Below are 20,629 nucleotides of genomic sequence, written 5' to 3'. Positions count from 1 at the left end.
TATATAATTAATATAAAACTAATATATATTATTAGGGAAAGTGGCATCTTCTTCACCGCTCAGCAGTAATAAAGTATATAGTAGACAAAGGTGAGGGTTTAGCTGCAGTTTCTCTCGCTGAATCGGTCCTGAATAGGCGAATATCCTGTGGATATGCCATAAATGTTTATGATTGGAGTATCCCTTTAAGAATTATTACAGGGGAATGGTATAGTGACAGATTCCCTTCAAACATATGCGAGCGGACACCAGAACCCAATTTTACAGATATTACTTACAAAAGTGTACACATAAGAAGAATCATATGTGTGATTAGAAAAAGAAATACAACTTTTAGACTGTTATGTATACATTTAATGGTTTAACAATGTTGCCGTATATATGATACAATTTTCATTCACTTTCTGTCAATGTAAAATAGTTTTAAATGTTGAAATTATATTATTATATAGTAAATGAATTAATATAATTAACATGTCTTCAAGTTATAGAGCAGTGCAAAGAGCAAATGTCCGACAGCAAGTAAACGGAACCATGCTGTACGGCGTCCAAGGCAATAAATGACCAATGTAAAGCAATAATAAAGCCAAAATATTATCATCGTAATGATTAGCTAATATAGGACTGGATGCAACAAGCATTGTATGTATATAAGCGTAAATGTGAATTACCATTTGCAGTTATTTTTAAATTAAAGAAGCAATAATTAATATTACCTAATGAAGATAATATAAAGCAGATATAACATTTTGTTTATTGTGTTTTTAGGGTTCTCCATTTTACTGAGTTTATTTATATATTTCTATTCCTGAGAATTTGAATATTCGTGAATACATTTTAATAGAATATTCTGTTACACATAAATAATACATTATGTGGCAGGCTATGGCAGTAGCGTGTTATTCCTGGATGGAACTTCAGCTGCAAAGATAAATTGTGCTTTATCCTGCCTTTAAAATAGACAGTTATGCTGCTATAGTTGGTAATACAAATTTATTTTCTTTGTAACATCGAGCCTACAAAGAGCCACATTTTTCCTGACGTTCAGTTATAGGTGTATGGCCACAGCAAAGACATTGACAATGCAATACATGGTCCGGTTTTCCCATCGCACTGTGCAGCTGCCTGAAGAGAATAAAACTGGTTTTAGTAAGAAGAAAACCAAAAATACAACACAACCAAATAATGGCATATGCCCTGTTCACTAGTCATTAGTTGTCACATCTGAGATCTGTCACTAATCCATTTCAGTAGTACTATTGCTAGAATTGTGTAAGAGATTTCAACAGAAACCTCCAAGGAGCATTTACAGACCACCATCCATGTTATCTTCTGACATCGACATTTAGGTGAATTCCTTATTTCTTGCTGGGATATATTAGCTAGATTAGATGTAAAATAGTTGTAGTCACAGCTGAGAAGTGGTAGTCACACCTGGGCAACCACAGGCTCCACTAAAGATTACATCAGTTCTCTAAATGGCAAGAGACGTTAGACCTTTCGACTCTAAGTGCTCAAGAGCCCAAGAGCCAGCATAAACGATACAGCTGCATAAACGATACGATCGGCCGATGAACTAGCGTTTGTACGTTCATCGACTGACCGTTGCTCTGTTTACACAGGGCAATGATTGGGAACGAGCATTCTGTGAACACTCGTTTGCCCGATAATTGGCCGTGTAAAAGGGCATTTAGCTGCTGTGAGCTGCAGTACCAACACCGTGGCCCCTTGCAGCTTATTGGCGAGGGTGTTGGACCACCATCGTTCAGATATTGATGGCTTATCCTAAGGAAAGAAAGCCCTTTAAAAGAGCAAAATACTGACATAAATACTGAGTTGAATGCAGACAAAATTTAACGTATTTCATGTTAATATTTAACTCTATATTTCAATATAAAAGTCTGAATGACATCTAAGGGATTATGCATATGGTCGTATTTTGGCTCCATACAACCACTTATCAACTTCTATGGGGCCCTATTGTACCTCCCTATGCCTTCTATTTCAGATGTAAGCATACAGAGGTTGTTTTTGTTCATCTAGGAGAACTAAATACAGGGGAGAGCTAAATACAGTAGCACACAGGATGACTATGACTCTATAATACGGAGTTGCAGAGTCTCTGTGTTCAGCCGTACAGACTGCTGTGCATGGCTGTCATGTGCATGAGGCCTTAGGGAGATAAGGCGAAGGCGTCTACCCAGAATGGCCACCTATAGGCATGACTTCAATGAATGAATAGCATTTACCGTCAGTGGAGTTATCCCAAAATGAGGAACTTGCAGTGTGGAGACCACCCCCTCTTTTCTGCATGACTGTACAGGTTACTATAAGATATCAACCAAAAAACACACAATGAAGGATAAACAGAATTTTTTAATTATATATTAAAATAACTGCCTACCATAAATCACAATTTAACTAGTTAGTGGACAACTACCTCTATTAAATGTGCAGCGTATATATTTAGCAGGATTACTGTCCACATCTACTTGAAAAACAATAAATCTTACCCACTGTTTCTGAATGGTTTGCTGAAGTAAAAAATATAACGCGATCACTTTTTAACTATATTTAAAAATGTATGTATGTTTGTGTATATACAGGGTGGGCCATTTATATGGATACACCTAAATAAAATTGGAATGGTTGGTGATATTAACTTCCTGTTTGTGGCACATTAGTATATGGGAGGGGGGAAACTATTCAAGCTGGGTGTTGACCATGGTGGCCATTTTTAAGTCGGCCATTTTGTATCCAACTTTAGTTTTTTCAATGGGAAGAGGGTCATGTGACACATCAAACTTATCGAGAATTTCACAAGAAAAACAATGATGTGCTTGGTTTTAACGTTACTTTATTCTTTCATGAGTTATTTACAAGTTTCTGATAAAGATAGTGGGGCCATTCTTCATCAATGGAAACCTCAAGGCCACGGGATATCTGAAATTGCTACATGATGATGTGTTTCCCTCTTTATGCACTGAAGCTGGCACGTTCCCTGAGTTTTTCCAGCAAAATGGTGCACCACCACATTATGGGTGTCAGGTCCGAGCATTCCTAGATGAACAGTTTCCTGGAAAGTGGATTGGTCATCGTGGGCCAGTTGAATGGCCCCCTAGGTCTCCCGATCTGACCCCCTTAGACTTTTATCTTTGGGGTCATCTGAAGGCAATTGTCTATGCTGTGAATATACGAGATGTGCAGCAACTGAAACTACGGATACTGGAAGCCTGTGCTAGCATTTCTTCTGCGGTGTTGCTATCAGTGTGTGAAGAGTGGGAGAAGAGGGTTGCATTGACAATCCAACACAATGGGCAGCACTTTGAACACATTTTGTAAGTGGTCAGAAACTTGTAAATAACTCATGAAAGAATAAAGTAACGCTAAAACCAAGCACACCATTGTTTTTCTTGTGAAATTCTCGATAAGTTTGATGTGTCACATGACCCTCTTCCCATTGAAAAAACTAAAGTTGGATACAAAATGGCCGACTTCAAAATGGCCGCCATGGTCAACACCCAGCTTGAAAAGTTTCCCCCCTCCCATATACTAATGTGCCACAAAAAGGAAGTTAATATCACCAACCATTCCAATTTTATTTAGGTGTATCCATATAAATGGCCCACCCTGTATATATATATATATATATATATATATATATATATACATATACACACACACGCACACTGTATGGACAAAAGTTTTGGGCCACCTACACATTAAACATACCGAAGCCCATTCAATCCCATTCTGCATCCATAGGCATTAATATGGAGTTGGTCCCCGCTTAGCAGCTACAACATCTTCCACTCTTCTGGGCAGGCTTTCTACAAGATTTTGGAGTGCGTCTGTGGAAACTTTTGCCCATTCATCCAAAAGAGCATTTGTGAGGTCAGACACTGATGTTGGACAGGAGGGCCTGGCGGCACGCAATCTCCGTTCTACTTCATCTCAAAGGTATTTGATTGGGTTGAGGTCAGGGCTCTGTGCAGGACAGTCAAGTTCTTCCACACCAAACTAACCCAACCATGCCTTTATAGACCTTGCTTCGTGCACTGGAGCACAGTCATGTTGAAACAGAAAAGAGCCTTAGGCCTTCTTCACACGAACGTGTTATACGTCCGTGCTACACGCGTGATTTTCACGCGCGTCGCACGGACCTATGTTAATGAATGGGGCCGTTCAGACTGTCAGTGTATTTCACGCAGCGTATGTGCGCTGCGTAAAACTCACGACATGTCCTATATTTGGCTATGTTTCGCGCAGCACGCACCCATTGAAGTCAATGGGTGCATGCAAATCGCGCTCGGCACACGGAAGCACTTCCGGGTGCCGCGCGTGCTTCGCGCAACAGTAGTAAAATCAATTAATGAAAACAGAAAAGCACCACGTGCTTTTCTGTTTGTAAACATAAAACCAGAGTGTCATCATGATGCCGGCTACGCGAAAATGACGCAGCCACGCACCATATGCTGATGCCACACGGACCTTTGGCACGCACAAAACGCCGTGTTTTTTGCGCGCGCAAAACGGACATGTCCGTGCGAATAAGGCCTTACCAAAACTGTTCGCACAACGCTGAAAGCATATAATTGTACAAAATGTCTTGGTAGCATTAAGATTTCCCTTCACTGGAACTAAGGGGCCTAGGCCAACCCCTGAAAATCAACCCCATAGCATTATTCATCTTCCACGAATCTTTGCAGTTGGCACAATGCAGTCAGGCAGGCAACTTTCTCCTGAAATTCGCCAAACCCAGACACTTCCACCAGACTGCCAGATAGAGAAGTGTGATTCATCACTCCATAGAACACGTTGCCAATGCTTTGTAGTGGTGACGTACTTTACACCGACGCTTGCCATTGTGCTGGAAACCCATGCCATGAAGATCCCAGGGCAAAGCTTTTGTGCTGATGTTAATGCCAGAGGAGGTTTAGAAATCTGCAGTTATTAATTCAGCAGAGCGGTGGCAACTTTTATTTTCTATGCACCTCAGGACTCAACAATCCTGCTCTTTAACTTTACGTGGTTTGCCATTTCGTGGCAGAGATACTGTGGCTCCAATTTGCAATAATACCACTCAAAGTTGATAGTGGAATATCTAGAAGGGAAGAAATTACACAAACGGTGCCATCCTATTACAGCACTACGCGGGAATTCAGTGAAATTTTCTCAAATGTTTGTAATGGCAGACTGCATGGCTGGGTGTTTGAATTTATATACATACCTGTGGCGATGAGACTGCATAAAAAAACGGGAAATATATGATTAAGAGGTGTGTCCCAATATATTGTCCATATATATATATATATAGTATTCAAAAGAAGATCTTGCAGAAATAGGTGATAAAAAATAAAAACATTTTGGTTTATTCAGGCCACGATTTAGTCCCGCGTTTCAGTCTCGCAATAGCACCTTTCTCAAGCATATATAGTATATATATATATATATATATATATATATATATATATATATGCACTGATCAGCCATAACATTAAAACCACTGACAGGTGAAGTGAATGACATTAGTTATATCATGACAGTAGCCCCTGTCATTAGGCAGCATGTGAACAGTCAGTTGTGTGTATTAAAAGCAGGAAAAATGCCCAAGCGTAAGGATCTGAACAACGTTGAAAAGGGCCAAATTCAGATTGCTAGACGACTGGGTCAGAGCATCTCAAATATTTCAGGTCTTGCGGGGTGTTTGACGTATATAGCGGTTAGTACCTACCAAATGTGGTCCAAGCTAGAACAACTGGTGAACCAACAACACATGGGCGCCCAAGGCTCATTGATGCGTGTGGGGAGCAAAAGCTAATCCGTCTGGTCTGATCCTGCTGAAGTGCTACTGTAGCACAAATTGTTGAAAAAGTTAATGCTGGCGATGATAGAAAGATGTCAGAACACACAGTGCTTCGCAGTTTTCTGCATTTGGGGTTGCGTAGCCGTAGACCAATGAGAGTGCCCATGCTGAGCATCAGAGCTGCACCATAAAAAAATAAAAGAAGATGGTCTAGTCTGATCAATCCCGTTTTCTTTTTCATATAAATGGCCAGGTGAGTGTGTGACGCTTATCTGGGGAAGAGATGACACCAGGATGTTTCATGGGAAAAAGGATTCCATGCCTTGAAAGGGTCCGAACTGTTTTGGCAGCACAAGGGAGACCTACAAAATATTAGCTAGGTGGTTTTATCTGTTATGGCTAATGGGTGTTTATATAATATAATTCCAACATCACGGAGATTGTTAAGCCCCTCCCCAATCAGTAAGATTAGAGACCTGCTGTTCCTAAAAGCAGCTCTCACGCTGGAAGATCCAGCTTGACCAGGTATTAGAATGGATTCCCACTTGGCGTAATTTTATGCAAACAGATTTGTCCCCAGCAAATCCCCGCAAAATCTGCATGTAAAACTTGTGTGAATCCATCCTGAAAAGTGCACTGCTGATCGATGAAGGTTTTAGCAGAAGGATCCCCTGCTTGAGGTTTCAGCATAAAGATTTCCTGCGATCTGCTGACCACCATCAGGGCTACATTTTGTAAGGGCGGTTGTCCTCAGTGGACAACCTCTTTAATTTTGTTATGCATGTTGAAAACATTTAAAAACAGATGATAAATGTGTACAAAAATTTAGATTTGTGCAAGATGTGTGAATGATAGTTCTGGACTTTTGAAATAGAGTACATGTATACACTTTTAAAGATAAGCATAATATGTATATTTAAAAAAAAAGTCAGTCATGAAGATATGGGCTCTCTATATAGCCCCCCCACATTAAACATAAGAATATGCAGGAATAATTATTGAGCTCTGTTGATTGCAGTGGCCCAAATATATGTTCACACCAAAGCATATCAACACAGGTACTGACCACCCATATTGACTGTAAGGGCATGTTCACACGACCTATTTTCAGCCATTTTCAGGCCATAAATGCCCTGAAAAACGGCTAAAAATACGGGGGCTGAACGCCTCCAAACATCTGCCCATTGATTTCAATGGGAAAAATGGCGTTCCGTTCCCACTGGGCGTTTCTGTTTTGACGCGGCTGTTTTTAAAAACGGCACGTAAAAAAACGTCCCGTAAAAAAGAATTGCATGTCACTTCTTGACCCATTTTTGGAGCCGTTTTTCATTGACTTAATAGAAAAACAGCTCCAAAAACGGCAATAAAAAACACAGCAAAAAAACGCACGTTTCTTTAAAAAACGGCTGAAAATCAGGGGCTGTTTTCGCTTGAAAACAGCTCCGTATTTTACAGCCATTTTTGGTTTGCCGTGTGAACATAGCCTAAGTGTTGATGGTGCTTACTGACATCTGCCGCCTGCTCTTCTAATCCCACTCTGGAGAGGCAGACGGATTGCCCTACAGCACCCAACACAGATATATCAGCAAGTATGTCTTTGGGCCTGTTCACATCAGTGTTTGCTTTCCGTTGAGGGGTTCCGTTGGAGTTTTCCGTCGAGGAGCCCCACAACGGAAAGTCAGACGAAAACCACAGCTTCTGTTTGCATTATCATTGATATCAATCGTGACGGAAACATTGCTAATCGTTTCCGTCTTTTACCGTTCCGGCAGGTTTCCGTTTTTGTGACGGAATCAATAGCGCAGTCGACTGCGCTATAGATTCCGTTGAAAGAATGGAAACCTGCCGGAACGGTGGCAAACGGAAACCATTAGCAATGTTTCCGTCACTATTGAGATCAATGGTGATGCAAACGGAAGCTGTGGTTTCCGTTTGACTTTCTGTTGCGGGGTTCCATGACAGAAGCCTCCGACGGAACCCGTCAATGGAAAGCGAACGCTGCTGTGAACCTGCCCTTTATATATTTTTTGCTATGGTGATTCTGGAGAGGTTTCACTTATACACATATAGCAGCAACTGATTTTTATGGCTTTAATTTCTACATGATCTTAAAGAGCATGAAAGTCACAGCAGCCAAACCAACAATAATGACGATGGGTAAACTGCTCATGACTGTCTAGAAGCTGTTTGTGCTTGGATCACACCTTGCCATCTTACAGGTAATGTACTAATTAAAGAAGCACTCCAGCTTTTTTTCCCGCCCTCCTGTTTGAAAATGTGATGAGGTGCAGGTTAGTCAGGTGTATTGGCTTACCTGGTGCGGTTTTTCACAAGTAGCCACTTCATTAGTCTGCTGTAGGAAGCGGTGGTCAGTCTTTCAATGTAATGCTTGCGACTCACATCTAGAGTCTCATAGATTTGTATTGAGAGGCTAACTTTCAGTTCCTACAGCAGACGCTGTAGGATTCAGGGGGTCAGAATGGATATCACGAGACACAATGGCGTTCTGGACCGGATCGGCTACCCATGAAATACGGAACCAATAAGCTAATACACCTGACGGTGGGGAAAAAAAGAAGTTTTGAGTAACTTTATTTAGTTTTTAAAAATTCAGTTGGTTGCCCTTGGAAACAGACATAGTTTTTGTTTTTTTTTCATTTTGCTGTCAGACATGTCACCTAACAGCTCACTTCTAAATGCATTTGGGCTCTAGTAACAGGAATCCTGTTTTGCCCTTCTACAGGCTCTCAGTTTTTCCTGAGCTAGTGGGTGGAGCCTAACTGCTATCATGTCTTCTATATGCTGCACACAGAGAAGAGCAGAATCCTGCTCTCCCATCTCTATCCATCACATATACAGAAAAAGGAGGAGAGCATCCAGCAGTAATAAGTAGTATAGCTGCGTGTCCAACTCTGAGATGAGATATAACACTTACCAGAGGCTGCAGCAACACAGGGAAGACTACACAGCAGTAATGAGCAGTGTAGCTGGGTGAGATATAACACTAACCAGAAGCTGTAGCAGCGTCTCTGTGTCTCTCTCACTCTGCTCCAGATTACTCCTCCCTCTCCCCACTCCATAGACTTCTATGGGGAGCTGTAACCTGATCCCCCAGTGAGCTTATAGTCTGTCTTGTCTCTCGAGACAGATTTAGCAGCAAATTCAGACTGAGTAAACAGTTAGGAGGGAAGGGGGGGGGAGCCTGATGAGTGGGGAAAATAGATATTTTTCTCTAATAAAATATATTACAAAGTTTTTTAAATTCGTGTGTACTATTGATTTATGAAAAGTCTCATTAAAGGTTAGTGACCATTTAAATGTCTCTTAAGATGTATATTGAAGATCATCAGAGACTGTTATATTTTATGTGACAGCCCTAAAAATCATTCAGAAGACTTAAAAAAGCATTAAGTATTTGTCAGCAGAGGGTGGAGTACGATTTTTTGAGTCAGAGGATTATCTCATTTCTGTTTACTTGAGAAACCCTCCTATTCCAACATCTCTGTTTTTGACTATATTAAGCATAGCCGGAGTGGAGGTCTGCTGCAATGTGTGCGTCCCGGTCTGATCGATGGTTTATTTGTCAGACCCGCTGCGAATTACTGATCACCAGCGGTTCCTTAGTTAGAAAAGAGTCTTTTAGATAGGACACAGAAGTAATTAGAGTAACATCCATTGGTTGAAGCATAAAAAAAGGTTATTCAAAAACTATAAAACAGAAATAAGCCTTTTCATTACAAAACTTCTTTTTCATTTCATAACGAAACAGTTTTAGTTACAAAAGTTTAGAAACCTTGAAAGTGAGCTTCATACTAGCACGGGGGCCCACCTATACAAAATGCCTCATGGTTACACAAAGTAAACAGATCACAGTGAAATGCTAATTTTTCCTGTGTAAAACACAGATATTTGACTCCATATTATTTTCTTACATGAAGACTAAACAAGACTTGCGGTCACAGCATCAGTACCTGCTGCGGACCAACTGCTGTCCTTTTCCTTCCTGCTGAAATGCCTGATTATTCAATTCTATGATGAATTCAGAGTTAGTGCTGTGATATGTGGTGCAATCTCGCTTTACAAACAAAAAAAAAATGATATTCATGACCTCAGCTGCCTGTGTGAATATACTTTAAGACTTGAAGACTTTTTAGAACTTAAAACGTCACTAGAATGAGATTATAATTCCTAATTAGATATATATGGGATACTGTACCCCTTACTGTAAATTAGAAGAACGTTATAAGCCACTAAGGAGATCCATGATCAAATAAAAGAATGATTGAGTGAATGAAAATACCTCATTTTTTTCCAAAAAGAAGATATGCAGCATCTGTGGCGTGCATTATGTTTTTTTCCCAGCAGGGACACATGGACTATACACGCTGCATCTGCCTAAGAACCTCTTCTTTTAAAGAGAGGGATCACTTTATGTCAGTCAATAAGTGGTTGGTACTGGATAAGGTACCTTCTGCAAAAGTAACTTGTGACACATTACTTCTGCAGGAAGAGATCTACCTAGCGCTACTCATCGGGTACTGATATCAGAATGTCATGTTTAGACAAATATTTCCATTGACTTGTACTTTACTCAGTGTCCTTTATATAATCAATATGGGCTATTTATTTATTTTTGACATATTACTACTTATGGTGAAACGGTGCTTCCAACATTTTGAATACACCCAAACAATATACCGATACCACAGGTATAATAAAATAACTTTAATAACTTAATTACTTTAATAACTTTTTAGATTTCTGTTCAACTGAGCGTGGTCTGAGTAAGTGGCTACATTGTGGGTTGAGCCACCAATGTTTGCATCATCTCTTTATCTAGGTCGTATCTGTTGTGCACATCCGTTATTTTGACACCGTCTATGCATTTGCTTTTTTGCATCCACAGGATTGTATGTTTTATAATCCCTATTTTGCCCTGATGAACCCGTACTTAGTGGGGGGAATACAGAGGGAGAGCAACAGCTGGTGGATAGGGTCGCCGCTCTCGGGACTAAAGCTATGTGTAATTTAGGCCACACAGGGCTGCGTTAGGGACTGAACCATTTTCCTGCTTCCATTGATGATTTTCTGCCCTTGCCTAACAGTAACCCCTGTGTTGCTCCACTCTTACTTTTGTTAGTTATTTGTGATCCCCCTGTGTATACAGGAATCATTGGTCTTGTATGATTCATTGTTATGATTTTGATCTTCATTCTCCTTTTATTTGCATATGATTAAATGTTATGTTTTAAAGTGCTATGCTTCAGTGATAATTTTCCTTACATAGTTTTGCTAGTCAAATCTTGCGACTAAGGCCGGATTCACATGAGCGCGTTCGGTCCATGATGTATGAACCGTATGCCGGCAGTATTTCCCGGACCGAACACACTGCAGGGAGCCAGGCTCCTAGCATCATAGTTATCTACGACGCTAGGAGTCCCTGCCTCGCTGCCGGACAACTGTCCCGTACTGTAATCATGTTTTCAGTACGGGACAGTTTTCCGCAGCGAGGCAGGAACGCCTAGCATCGTACATAACTATGACGATAGGAGCCCGGCTCCCTGCAGTGTGTTCGGTCTGGGAAATACTGCCGGCATACGGTCCGTATATCACGGACCAAATATGCTCGTGTGAATCCGGCCTAAGTATACTGATCAGGGATATTTTACTGTAAGTAATAATGTCAATGCTTACTGTAATAGCAATTAACTTACCAATATATTTAAAGGCCTTTTCCATCTTTACCAGATGGGTTAAAGATTGTTCAACCACGGCAGACATCCACTCATTGATCCTGCTTTCATCATAGTCTACTCCTCCGAGGATGACGTCTACGCACTATACAACGAGCACAAAACTAAATTTAGCTCCAAAGTTTTTTGTAAAAGAAACAAACAGTTTTAGGGCAATGAAAAGATACATTTTTCTATGAAAATTAACGTACAGAAATATTGTGGTCTCTATTAAACAATCATATAACAAGGGAATTAACTCCATAAGCTAAGGCTTTGTTCACATTGGTGTTTTTTCCCATTCCAGCTCATTTTGCCATTAAAAAAATATGCAACAATCCAGACAGAAACCCGTCCTAACGTATTAAGAGTCAACGGGATCCACTTAAAAAGGCATCTGTCATAGTTGTCACTGCTTTGTTAACATCTCGAGGTACATATCATGCAGCGTGAATTGAAATTGTCTGCTCCTCTTCACACAATACAGGCAAGTTTAACCTCAGATGATGAATTCAATTATTATTAAAATTAGTAAATCTAAATATGTCACGAAACGATAAATCCAAAGTATAATCGGTGAAAAAGTTCCTTAAAATGAATAATTCCAAATTCTAGTGCTCAGTCTTTTTAGCTGCCGTGAATAGTCTTTTGAGTTGCAGAAAATGAATAGCGGTGTTGTTCTGATCTGGAATTATGTAATGAGCCCATCACAGAAACATTGTATACAATAGACCGTGTTCTTAATGCGGTCAATGTTAATAGAGCATCCCGTTATATGTCCTAGAAATCCCACACAGAAATAAAGAACAAGGACATGATTACTACTTTAACTCTTTGCATACTGCGGTGTCTGAAGATGTTTCCTGGCTTTATAATTACATTGGAGTGAAAAATAAAGCTATAAATACTGCTGTCTCGGACACAAGCCAATAAACCCATCATGGGCCACCTGCAAGAGTTTTCCTAGGCTCCTAAATCTTGATTATCACTAATTGCATAGGTGTAACACATTCACCGCTCCGCGGTCCAGCGCAGTCTCCCGCTGAAAGATGCTGCCCCAATGTGTCTCACAAGGATGTCGGGTGGCACATGTTGGCACTCAATGTAAATTCCGTACACACACTTCAGTGTCGGTTAGGCTGGGTTCACACGACCTATTTTCAGATGTAATGGAGGCGTTTTACGCATCGCATTACGCCTGAAAAGACGGCTCCATTACATCGGCAAACATCTGCCCATTACTTTCAATGGGTTTGCCGATATACTGTGCCGACGACATGTCATTTTACAAGTCGCTGTCAAAAGACGACGCGTAAAAAAGATGGCTCGTTAAAAGAAGTGCATGGCAGTTCTTGCGACGTAATTGGAGCCGTTTTTCATTGACTCCATTGAAAAACAGCTCCAATTACGTCCGTAATGGACGCCGCGGAAAAAAACGCGAGTACGAGCAATTACGTCTGAAATTCAGGAGCTGTTTTCTCCTGAAAACAGCTCTATAATTTCAGACGTAATTGGCGTTTGCGTGTGAACATACCCTAATAGTGACTAGTTTTCCTAAACTACTTTTTCTACTTGAACTTTATATAGTGACCTGTTTTCCGTCCTTGACTAATCCTTCGGATTATCCACTGTACCACCTACTCGGAACTGCTACATCCATGTTACAATTCCCTGGATTGCCTGACTACCCTCCTGACTACTGCTCCTGTACCATGCACCGAGCTCTGCTGTATTCAACCTACCTGAACCATGAACTGCTTGACTCTGCTACGTTACCATCTTGGTATGTGTTTAACCCCTTAGTGACCAGCCCATTTTAGGCCCTAATGACCAAGCTATTTTATTCGTTTTTCTATAGTCGCATTCAAAGTGCTATAACCTTTTTATTTTTTCGTCTACATAGCTGTATGAGGACTTGTTTTTTGCGGGATTAGTTGTGCTTTTTAATAGCACCATTTTTGGGTACATATAATTTTTATATTAACTTTTATTAACCTTTTTGGGGGGGATTATGAAAAAAAACTGAAATGTCGCCATTGTTCTATGCGTTTTTAAATTGACACCGTTCACTGTGCGACGTAAATAACATGTTACCTTTATTCTATGGGTCAGTACGATTACGGCGATACCACATATGTAGAGTTTTTTTTATGTTTTACGACTTTTGCACAATAAAAACACTTTTGAACTAAAATTATTTGTTTTTGCATCGTCGTAATTTTTTTATTTTTCCATCAATGTAGTGATTTTTTGGGCTTGTTTTCTGCGGGACGAGACATAGTTTTGATTGGTACTGTTTTGGGGTGCATGGGATTTATTGATTCATTTTTATTATGACTTTTTTGGGAGGCAATGGAAAAAAATTGCAATTTCGCCATGTTTTTTTGCGTTTTTTTTTTACGGTGTTCACTTTGCGGTTTAAATGACATATTAACTTTACTAATGGAGTCATTACGGTCGTGGCGATACCACATATGTGTACTTTTTTTTTTTTTTACACTTTTACTACATAAAACTACTTTTTATGGAAAAAAATGTTGTTTTTTTTTTTTTTTACTGTACTTTTTATTAATAATCTTTATTTCACTTTGATGACTTATTTTATTAGTCCCACTAGGGGACTTTACTGTGCGATCTTCAGATCGCTGATATAATGCTCCGGTATACTTCGTATACCAGAGCATTATTGCCTGTCAGTGTAAATCTGACAGACAATCTGTTAGGACGTGCCTCCGGCGCGTCCTAACAGGCATATGTCCAGGGCAGACCTGGGGGCTTTTATCAGGCCCCCGGCTGCCATGACACCCCATCGGAGACCCGCGATTGCATTCGCGGGCCGCCGATGGGTGACAGAGGGAGCTCACTCCCTCTGTAAACAAAGTTAAATGCCGCGGTTGCTATTGACGGCGGCATTTAACGGGTTAAACGGCCGCGATCGAAGTAAACTTCGATCGCGGGCGTTGGAGCAGGAGCTCAGCTGCATCAGACAGCAGAGCCCCGGCTCCAGCCTGCACGGGAGACCCGTGCAGGACTTAGACTAGGCTGACGTGAAAAGGCGTCAGCCTAGCCTAAAGCCCATTAGTGACCGACGTAAAAAGGCGTATTAGTGGTCATTAAGGGGTTAAAACTTTAACTGCTGTTAACCATAACAAACTAAAGGCTGATGCCCGTGGTTAATCAGTCTGTACCTGCTCCTAAGTCTGATAGAGTGACTCGATCTGCTACCACTCAGGCTGGGAGGCTGAGGAGTGGGAGAGCCTATCACAGCCTGGCCAGACGGAGCTAGCTCCCGCCCTCTGTCTATTTATACCTTCATTTCCTGCTCCTCCTTTGCCTGTGATACTGTCTGGGTTCCTGGCTCTGCTGCTCCTGCTAGTACTATTTACCTCTGCTTCAAATTGACCCTGGCTTTACTGACTACTCTCCTTCTCTGCGTTTGGTACCTCGTACACTCCTGGTTTGACTCGGCTCGTTCACTACTCTTGTTGCTCACGGTGTTGCCGTGGGCAACTGCCCCATTTCCCTTAGCTTCTGTGTACCCTTGTCTGTTTGTCTGTCGTGCACATATTGAGCGTAGGGACCGTCGCCCAGTTGTACGCCGTCAACTAGGACGGGCCGTGCAAGTAGGCAGGGACTGAGTGGCGGGTAGATTAGGGCTCACCTGTCTGTCTCCCTACCCCGTCATTACACAAACATATCTCCAACCTCCCAATCATTTGTCTGGCTCCAATTTTGCTAACGTCACCCAGAGAATCAATCACCGGGCTAGCTAGGGGCACCAAAATCATACGGCCATTCAAACTGACTCAAAGTTATGGCTGAAGGAGGGTGCTATAGGTGAATTGTGCCACTCGGTTGGTTGTTTCTCTGTGTATCGTAAGAACCAGACCGTTAGGCTGGGTTCACACGAGCACGTTACGTCCGTAATGGACGGAACGTATTTCGGCTGGAAGTCCCGGACCGAACACAGTGCAGGGAGCCGGGCTCCTAGCATCATAGTTATGTACGACGCTAGGAGTCCCTGCCTCGCTGCCTCGCTGCAGGACAACTGTCCCATACTGTAATCATGTTTTCAGTACGGGACAGTAGTTCCACGGAGAGGCAGGGACTCCTAGCATCGTACATAACCATGATGCTAGGAGCCCAGCTCCCTGCAGTGTTTTCGGTCCGGGACTTCCGGTCGAAATACGTTCCGTCCATTACGGACGTAACGTGCCCATGTGAATCCAGCCTAAGGCATCATTTACACGAGTGTAATATACGCGCGTGCGACGCGCGTGCTTTGCACGCGCGTCGTACGCACCTATATTAGGCTATGGGCCAGTGCAGACAGTCCGTAAGTTTTGCGCAGCGTGAGTCCGCTGCGTAAAACTCACGACATGTTCTATATTTCGTCGTTTTTCGCGCATCACGCACCCATTGAAGTCAATGAGTGCGTGAAAACCACGCATGCCGCACGAAAGCACTTCCGTGCGAACTGCGTGAATCGCGCAACAGCTGTCAAACTCTGAATGTAAACAGAAAAGCACCACGTGCTTTTCTGTTTACAAACATCCAAACGGAGTGTCATAATGATGGCGGCTGCGCGAAAATCACGCAGCCGCGCATCATACACTGATGACACACGCAGCTGTTTTGTGCCTTTTGCGCACGCAACACGCCACTTTTTTGCGTGCACAAAACGCACACACTCGTGTAAATCAGGCCTAACAATAGGTAGATTTGATGTAAAACGTAAAACACCCTTTGCCTATGAAATTTTTGATTCAGGTTTGTCAGGTTGTGTTTTGAAGACAACTTAATGACATATATTGGTGATATTAGGTGGAAATGTTATATAGGCAAATAATACATCACATATACACTATAATTAATAATGGATATAGACGCAAAGTCATTTAAACCTTGTTTATGTCCCAGAAGAATATCTCTATAGAGCTGCGTAGTGCTATACATAGGCATGTGTAGTTTAATGAAAGCTTTTCAGTCCCAAGAGACAATTGATAATGTACAATCATTTGTATAAATAACTTCCATTATCATCTTCAATATTCTCTATGGTAAAGATTTCAATTCTCTATCCAATTCCCAAACACACATATCACTATAAAAGCTGCACAACTGAAATATATTGAACCTGTAGGAGCAGATGCGACAACCTTTTGTCAGCGGTGACAATGTTGCTCTTTCTCTAAGGCCTTATTCACACGAGCGTATTTAACGTCCGTGATACGCGCATGAAAATCACGCTCGTCGCACGGACCTATGTAACTCAATGGGGCCGTTTAGACAGTCCGTGATTTTCATGCAGAGTGTGTGTCCGCTGCGTAAAAATCACGACATGTCCTATAGTTGAGCGTTTTTCGCGCATCACGCACTCATTGAAGTCAATTCGCGCAACAGTTGTTAAAGAAATGAAGGGAAAAATAAAACCACCTCCTTCATTTCTGTTTCTAAACATAAAAAGTGTCATAACGATGCCATATGCGCGAAAATCACGCAGCCACGCACCAAATACAGATTCGTGTGAATAAGGCCTAATGGTGTTATAGTATAAGGTTGGGTTCCCACAGTGCAGATTTGCTGCAGATTTTGCATGCTTTTTTTTTTTTTTTTAGCCAAAACCAGAATTGTATCCAGGAGAGGAGATCTATAAGGCCTTTCTTTATATATTTCTTCTGTTTAGGTTTCATTTTTGGTTTTGGCTACAAAAGCGCATGCAAAATCCGCAGCACTGCGCTGCAAAATCCACTGCACTGCGGGAACCCAACCTTATAGTTGTGGACTTTCAGCTATGAACATCCACATTAACATATAGCCTTCTATATCCTTTTTGGCTTGCTTCTGCAGATGAAACGTTGGACAATTAAAGACCCAAATAACTAAAAGAGCTGTAATAATATTATATCCATGCTTGTAGAGTCCCTGTCTGGTGCCTAAGGCTGGGTTCACACGACCTATTTTCAGACGTAAACGAGGCGTATTATGCCTCGTTTTACGTCTGAAAATAGGCTACAATACGTCGGCAAACATCTGCCCATTCATTTGAATGGGTTTGCCAACGTACTGTGCAGACGACCTGTCACTTACGCGTCGTCGTTTGACAGCTGTCAAACTACGACGCATAAATTGACTGCCTCGGCAAAGAAGTGCAGGACACTTCTTTGCAAGGTAATTTGAGCCGTTCTTCATTGAAGTCAATGAAGAACAGCTCAAGATTTACAAGCGTCACAGACGCCTCGCAAAATACGAGGAGGAGCTTTTACGTCTGAAACGAGGCAGCTGTTTTCTCCTGAAAACAGTCTGTCATTTCAGACGTAAAAGGCACTTCTCGTGTGCACATACCCTTACAATACACTGTTGTCACCCTAAGGCTGGGTTCACGCTGAGTTTTTTGACGAGTTTTTTGACGCGGAAACCGCGCCGCAAAACTCGCCAAAAACCGGCCGAAAATGCCTCCCATTTCAATGGGAGGCGGTTTTCTCCCGCGAGCGGTAAAACCGGCTCGCGGGAGAAAGAAGGGACATGCCCTATCTTCGGGCGTTTACGCTTCTGACCTCCCATTGACATTAATGGGAGGCAGAGAAAGCCTATTTCGCTGCGTTTTTTGCCCGCAGCGCACATTGGCCGCGGGCGAAAAGTGCCGCAAAACTTGCCGTGCAGACAGAGCAAAATCTGCCTGCAAAAAACTCTGTGTGAACCCAGCCTTACACTCCAAGAAGTGGGATCTAACTTCTCTCCCTTCACCACTCTTTCCCTAAATGTGCTATATTATTACTAAATACTTATCTTAATCAAATATTAAAAAAGGAATACATTGTAAAAACGTCTCAAGTAGCATGGTGTGCAACGCTATTCGATCCTTTAAAAAAAAAAAAGGTAAACCAATATATACCAGCCCGATGGAGACCAACACTTTTTTGGCCTCTGTCAGGCTAATATAAACATGTAGTAGCCCTAATAAATATAATAATTTTGAAATCTTGAAGATGCCTCACAACTTAACTTTTTTAGTCCAAATAAAATGTAGGAAAAAATAATAATAATATATTTCTATAGATAGATAGAAAGCAGTAAATAGGCAGCACACACAAATGCTTATAGTGAAAAAAGAGGGTAATTTATTGGCCCCAAAAGTGCAACATTTCGGCTCACACAACCTGAGCCTTTTGGGGTTAATAAAGCACCCTCTTTTTTCACTATAAGGGTATGTGCACACGATAACTGCAATTACGTCTGAAATTACGGAGCTGTTTTCAGACGTAATTGCATGTACTCGCGTTTTGCGGGGCGTCTTTTCCGGACGTAATTTGGAGCTGTTCTTCATCGGAATCAATGAAAAACGGCTCCAATTACGTCCCAAGAAGTGTCCTGCACTTCTTTTGACGAGGCTGTATTTTTACGCGTCGTCGTTGGACCATTTAAAGGCTTAGGAAACCATTGCAGGTGTTTTGTGTTGATTCGCTGATTAGAATGTGACACATGAGTCTACAATCTTCAACTTTTAACCAATATTCTAATTTTCTGAGAGACTAAATTTTGGGTTTTCATTAACTAGGTTTCCCCTTAGTTGTACCTGTTACATAGTGTGTACTTGCACTATCCTGCTTCTAAATAAGTGCCAATGGTTCCTCCCACTCTGACGTGCTTTACAAGTCGCTCAGCCTCTATGCCCGCCTCTAGTTATTACAATGCCCAGTTGGCGCCTCCTACTCTGAAGCACGTCTGGCGACTTGACATCACGGGACCCGGCGTCGCCTTGACTTGGTGCACGTAGATTCTACGCCTTTGATGCCTGTGCATTATGTATGCACGGCATCTTTCTGAACCCCACCCATGTGCGTTCGCTAATACACGCCTACTACGTCATGACGTCTCTAGTCATGACGTATGGTTTACTATGGCATTTTCACATGGATGGTCACATGTTTTTGATCACATGCTTTTTGATCCTATTTCATGGCGGCCATTTCTGTATTATATCTCAATTCATTCAAACGAGCACACACTAAATGATCAGGTACTTTATTTAAATCAGGTGGAATGGTCTTCAGTGTCTGGCCGAGTTCTATTTAAATAGTATGTGATCCTCAATCCTGGTATCCCCAGGACGGAGCTTTGGGCGAAATGTACATTGGGGCCAGGAAGTAGTCTGTGTATGTTATGCATCCTCTTTTCTTATGACGGTGCTACATTATCCCTATTCTGATAGTTATTTGTATTAAGGCGGTCTTCACATCACCGTTCCTTTCCACTGAGGGGTTCTGTTTGAGGTTTCCGTCGGGTTAACCCCTCAACGGAAAGGCAAACTGAAACCTTTGCTTCCCTTTCCCTCACCATTGAACTCGATGGTGACGGAAACCTAGCTAATGGTTTTCGTTTGTCACAGTTTTGACAGGGTTCTGTCATTTTGACGGCATCAATAACGCAGTCGACAACGGTGACAAATGGAAACCATTAGCTAGGTTTCCGTCACCATCCAGTTCAATGGTGAGGGAAATGGAAGCTAAGGTTTCAGTTTGCCATCCGTTGAGGGGCTAACCTGACGGAAACCTCAGACATAACCTCTCAGCGGATAGGAACGGTGATGTGGACAGGCCCTAAGCCATGAATGCATTTTTTGATGTTTACTCAGTATCAGTAGGGGTTGTAAGCACATATATACTCGGGAAAAGGATATCTGTTCCCTAATACACATGTTGTTGCTATCTTGCATATCATCTCAGTCCTACCACCCTCCATTAGGATTCATTCCTCTCTCCTCTCTTTAATCTAACATTATATATTTTTATTGATGTATGTTTAAAATAAAGCAAGTCTTGTACTTTTGTATACACCTATTTGAATTTGTGTATCTATCGGTTATATCACAATAGAAGCCAAAGCCTTGTGATACAAAGCATTTCCATGTGGACTGAAATCTAGGTCCCGGTTTATGAGTATGCACATACAGTATACATTGTAATAATTGTAAGGAGAATTTATTATAATACACTGAAAATAGAAACCCTTGGTTGGGAAGGAGTGCAGAAGCTATTGATTCTGAACAGCTGCTTTAACTGATGAGACAAGAACGAATTGGCTGTCCTGG

At 41.6% G+C, this 20,629-nt stretch overlaps 1 protein-coding gene across 2 annotated transcripts in view; it reads right to left on the bottom strand.

Moving 5' to 3' along the window:
* Positions 1-328: 328 nt before the first annotated feature.
* The window catches only part of DYNLT3 (dynein light chain Tctex-type 3), a 34,756-nt gene continuing 14,455 nt past the window's right edge, over positions 329-20,629 (bottom strand). The window contains exons 3-5 of one of the 2 annotated variants that reach the window (XM_075850764.1): positions 11,521-11,644; positions 2,250-2,327; positions 332-1,125 (exon numbers count right to left, since the gene is read on the bottom strand). In XM_075850764.1, the coding sequence (XP_075706879.1) occupies positions 1,049-1,125; positions 2,250-2,327; positions 11,521-11,644 (279 nt within the window). In that variant the 3' untranslated portion in view covers positions 332-1,048. Of the gene's footprint in view, positions 1,126-2,249; positions 2,328-11,520; positions 11,645-20,629 lie in introns of both variants that reach the window. The other variant, XM_075850765.1, reaches the window with a different exon arrangement.

Source organism: Rhinoderma darwinii, chromosome 2, assembly GCF_050947455.1.
Source record: "Rhinoderma darwinii isolate aRhiDar2 chromosome 2, aRhiDar2.hap1, whole genome shotgun sequence".
NCBI classification, from domain to species: domain Eukaryota; kingdom Metazoa; phylum Chordata; class Amphibia; order Anura; family Rhinodermatidae; genus Rhinoderma; species Rhinoderma darwinii.
This window is presented reverse-complemented; position numbering and strand designations above follow the sequence as displayed.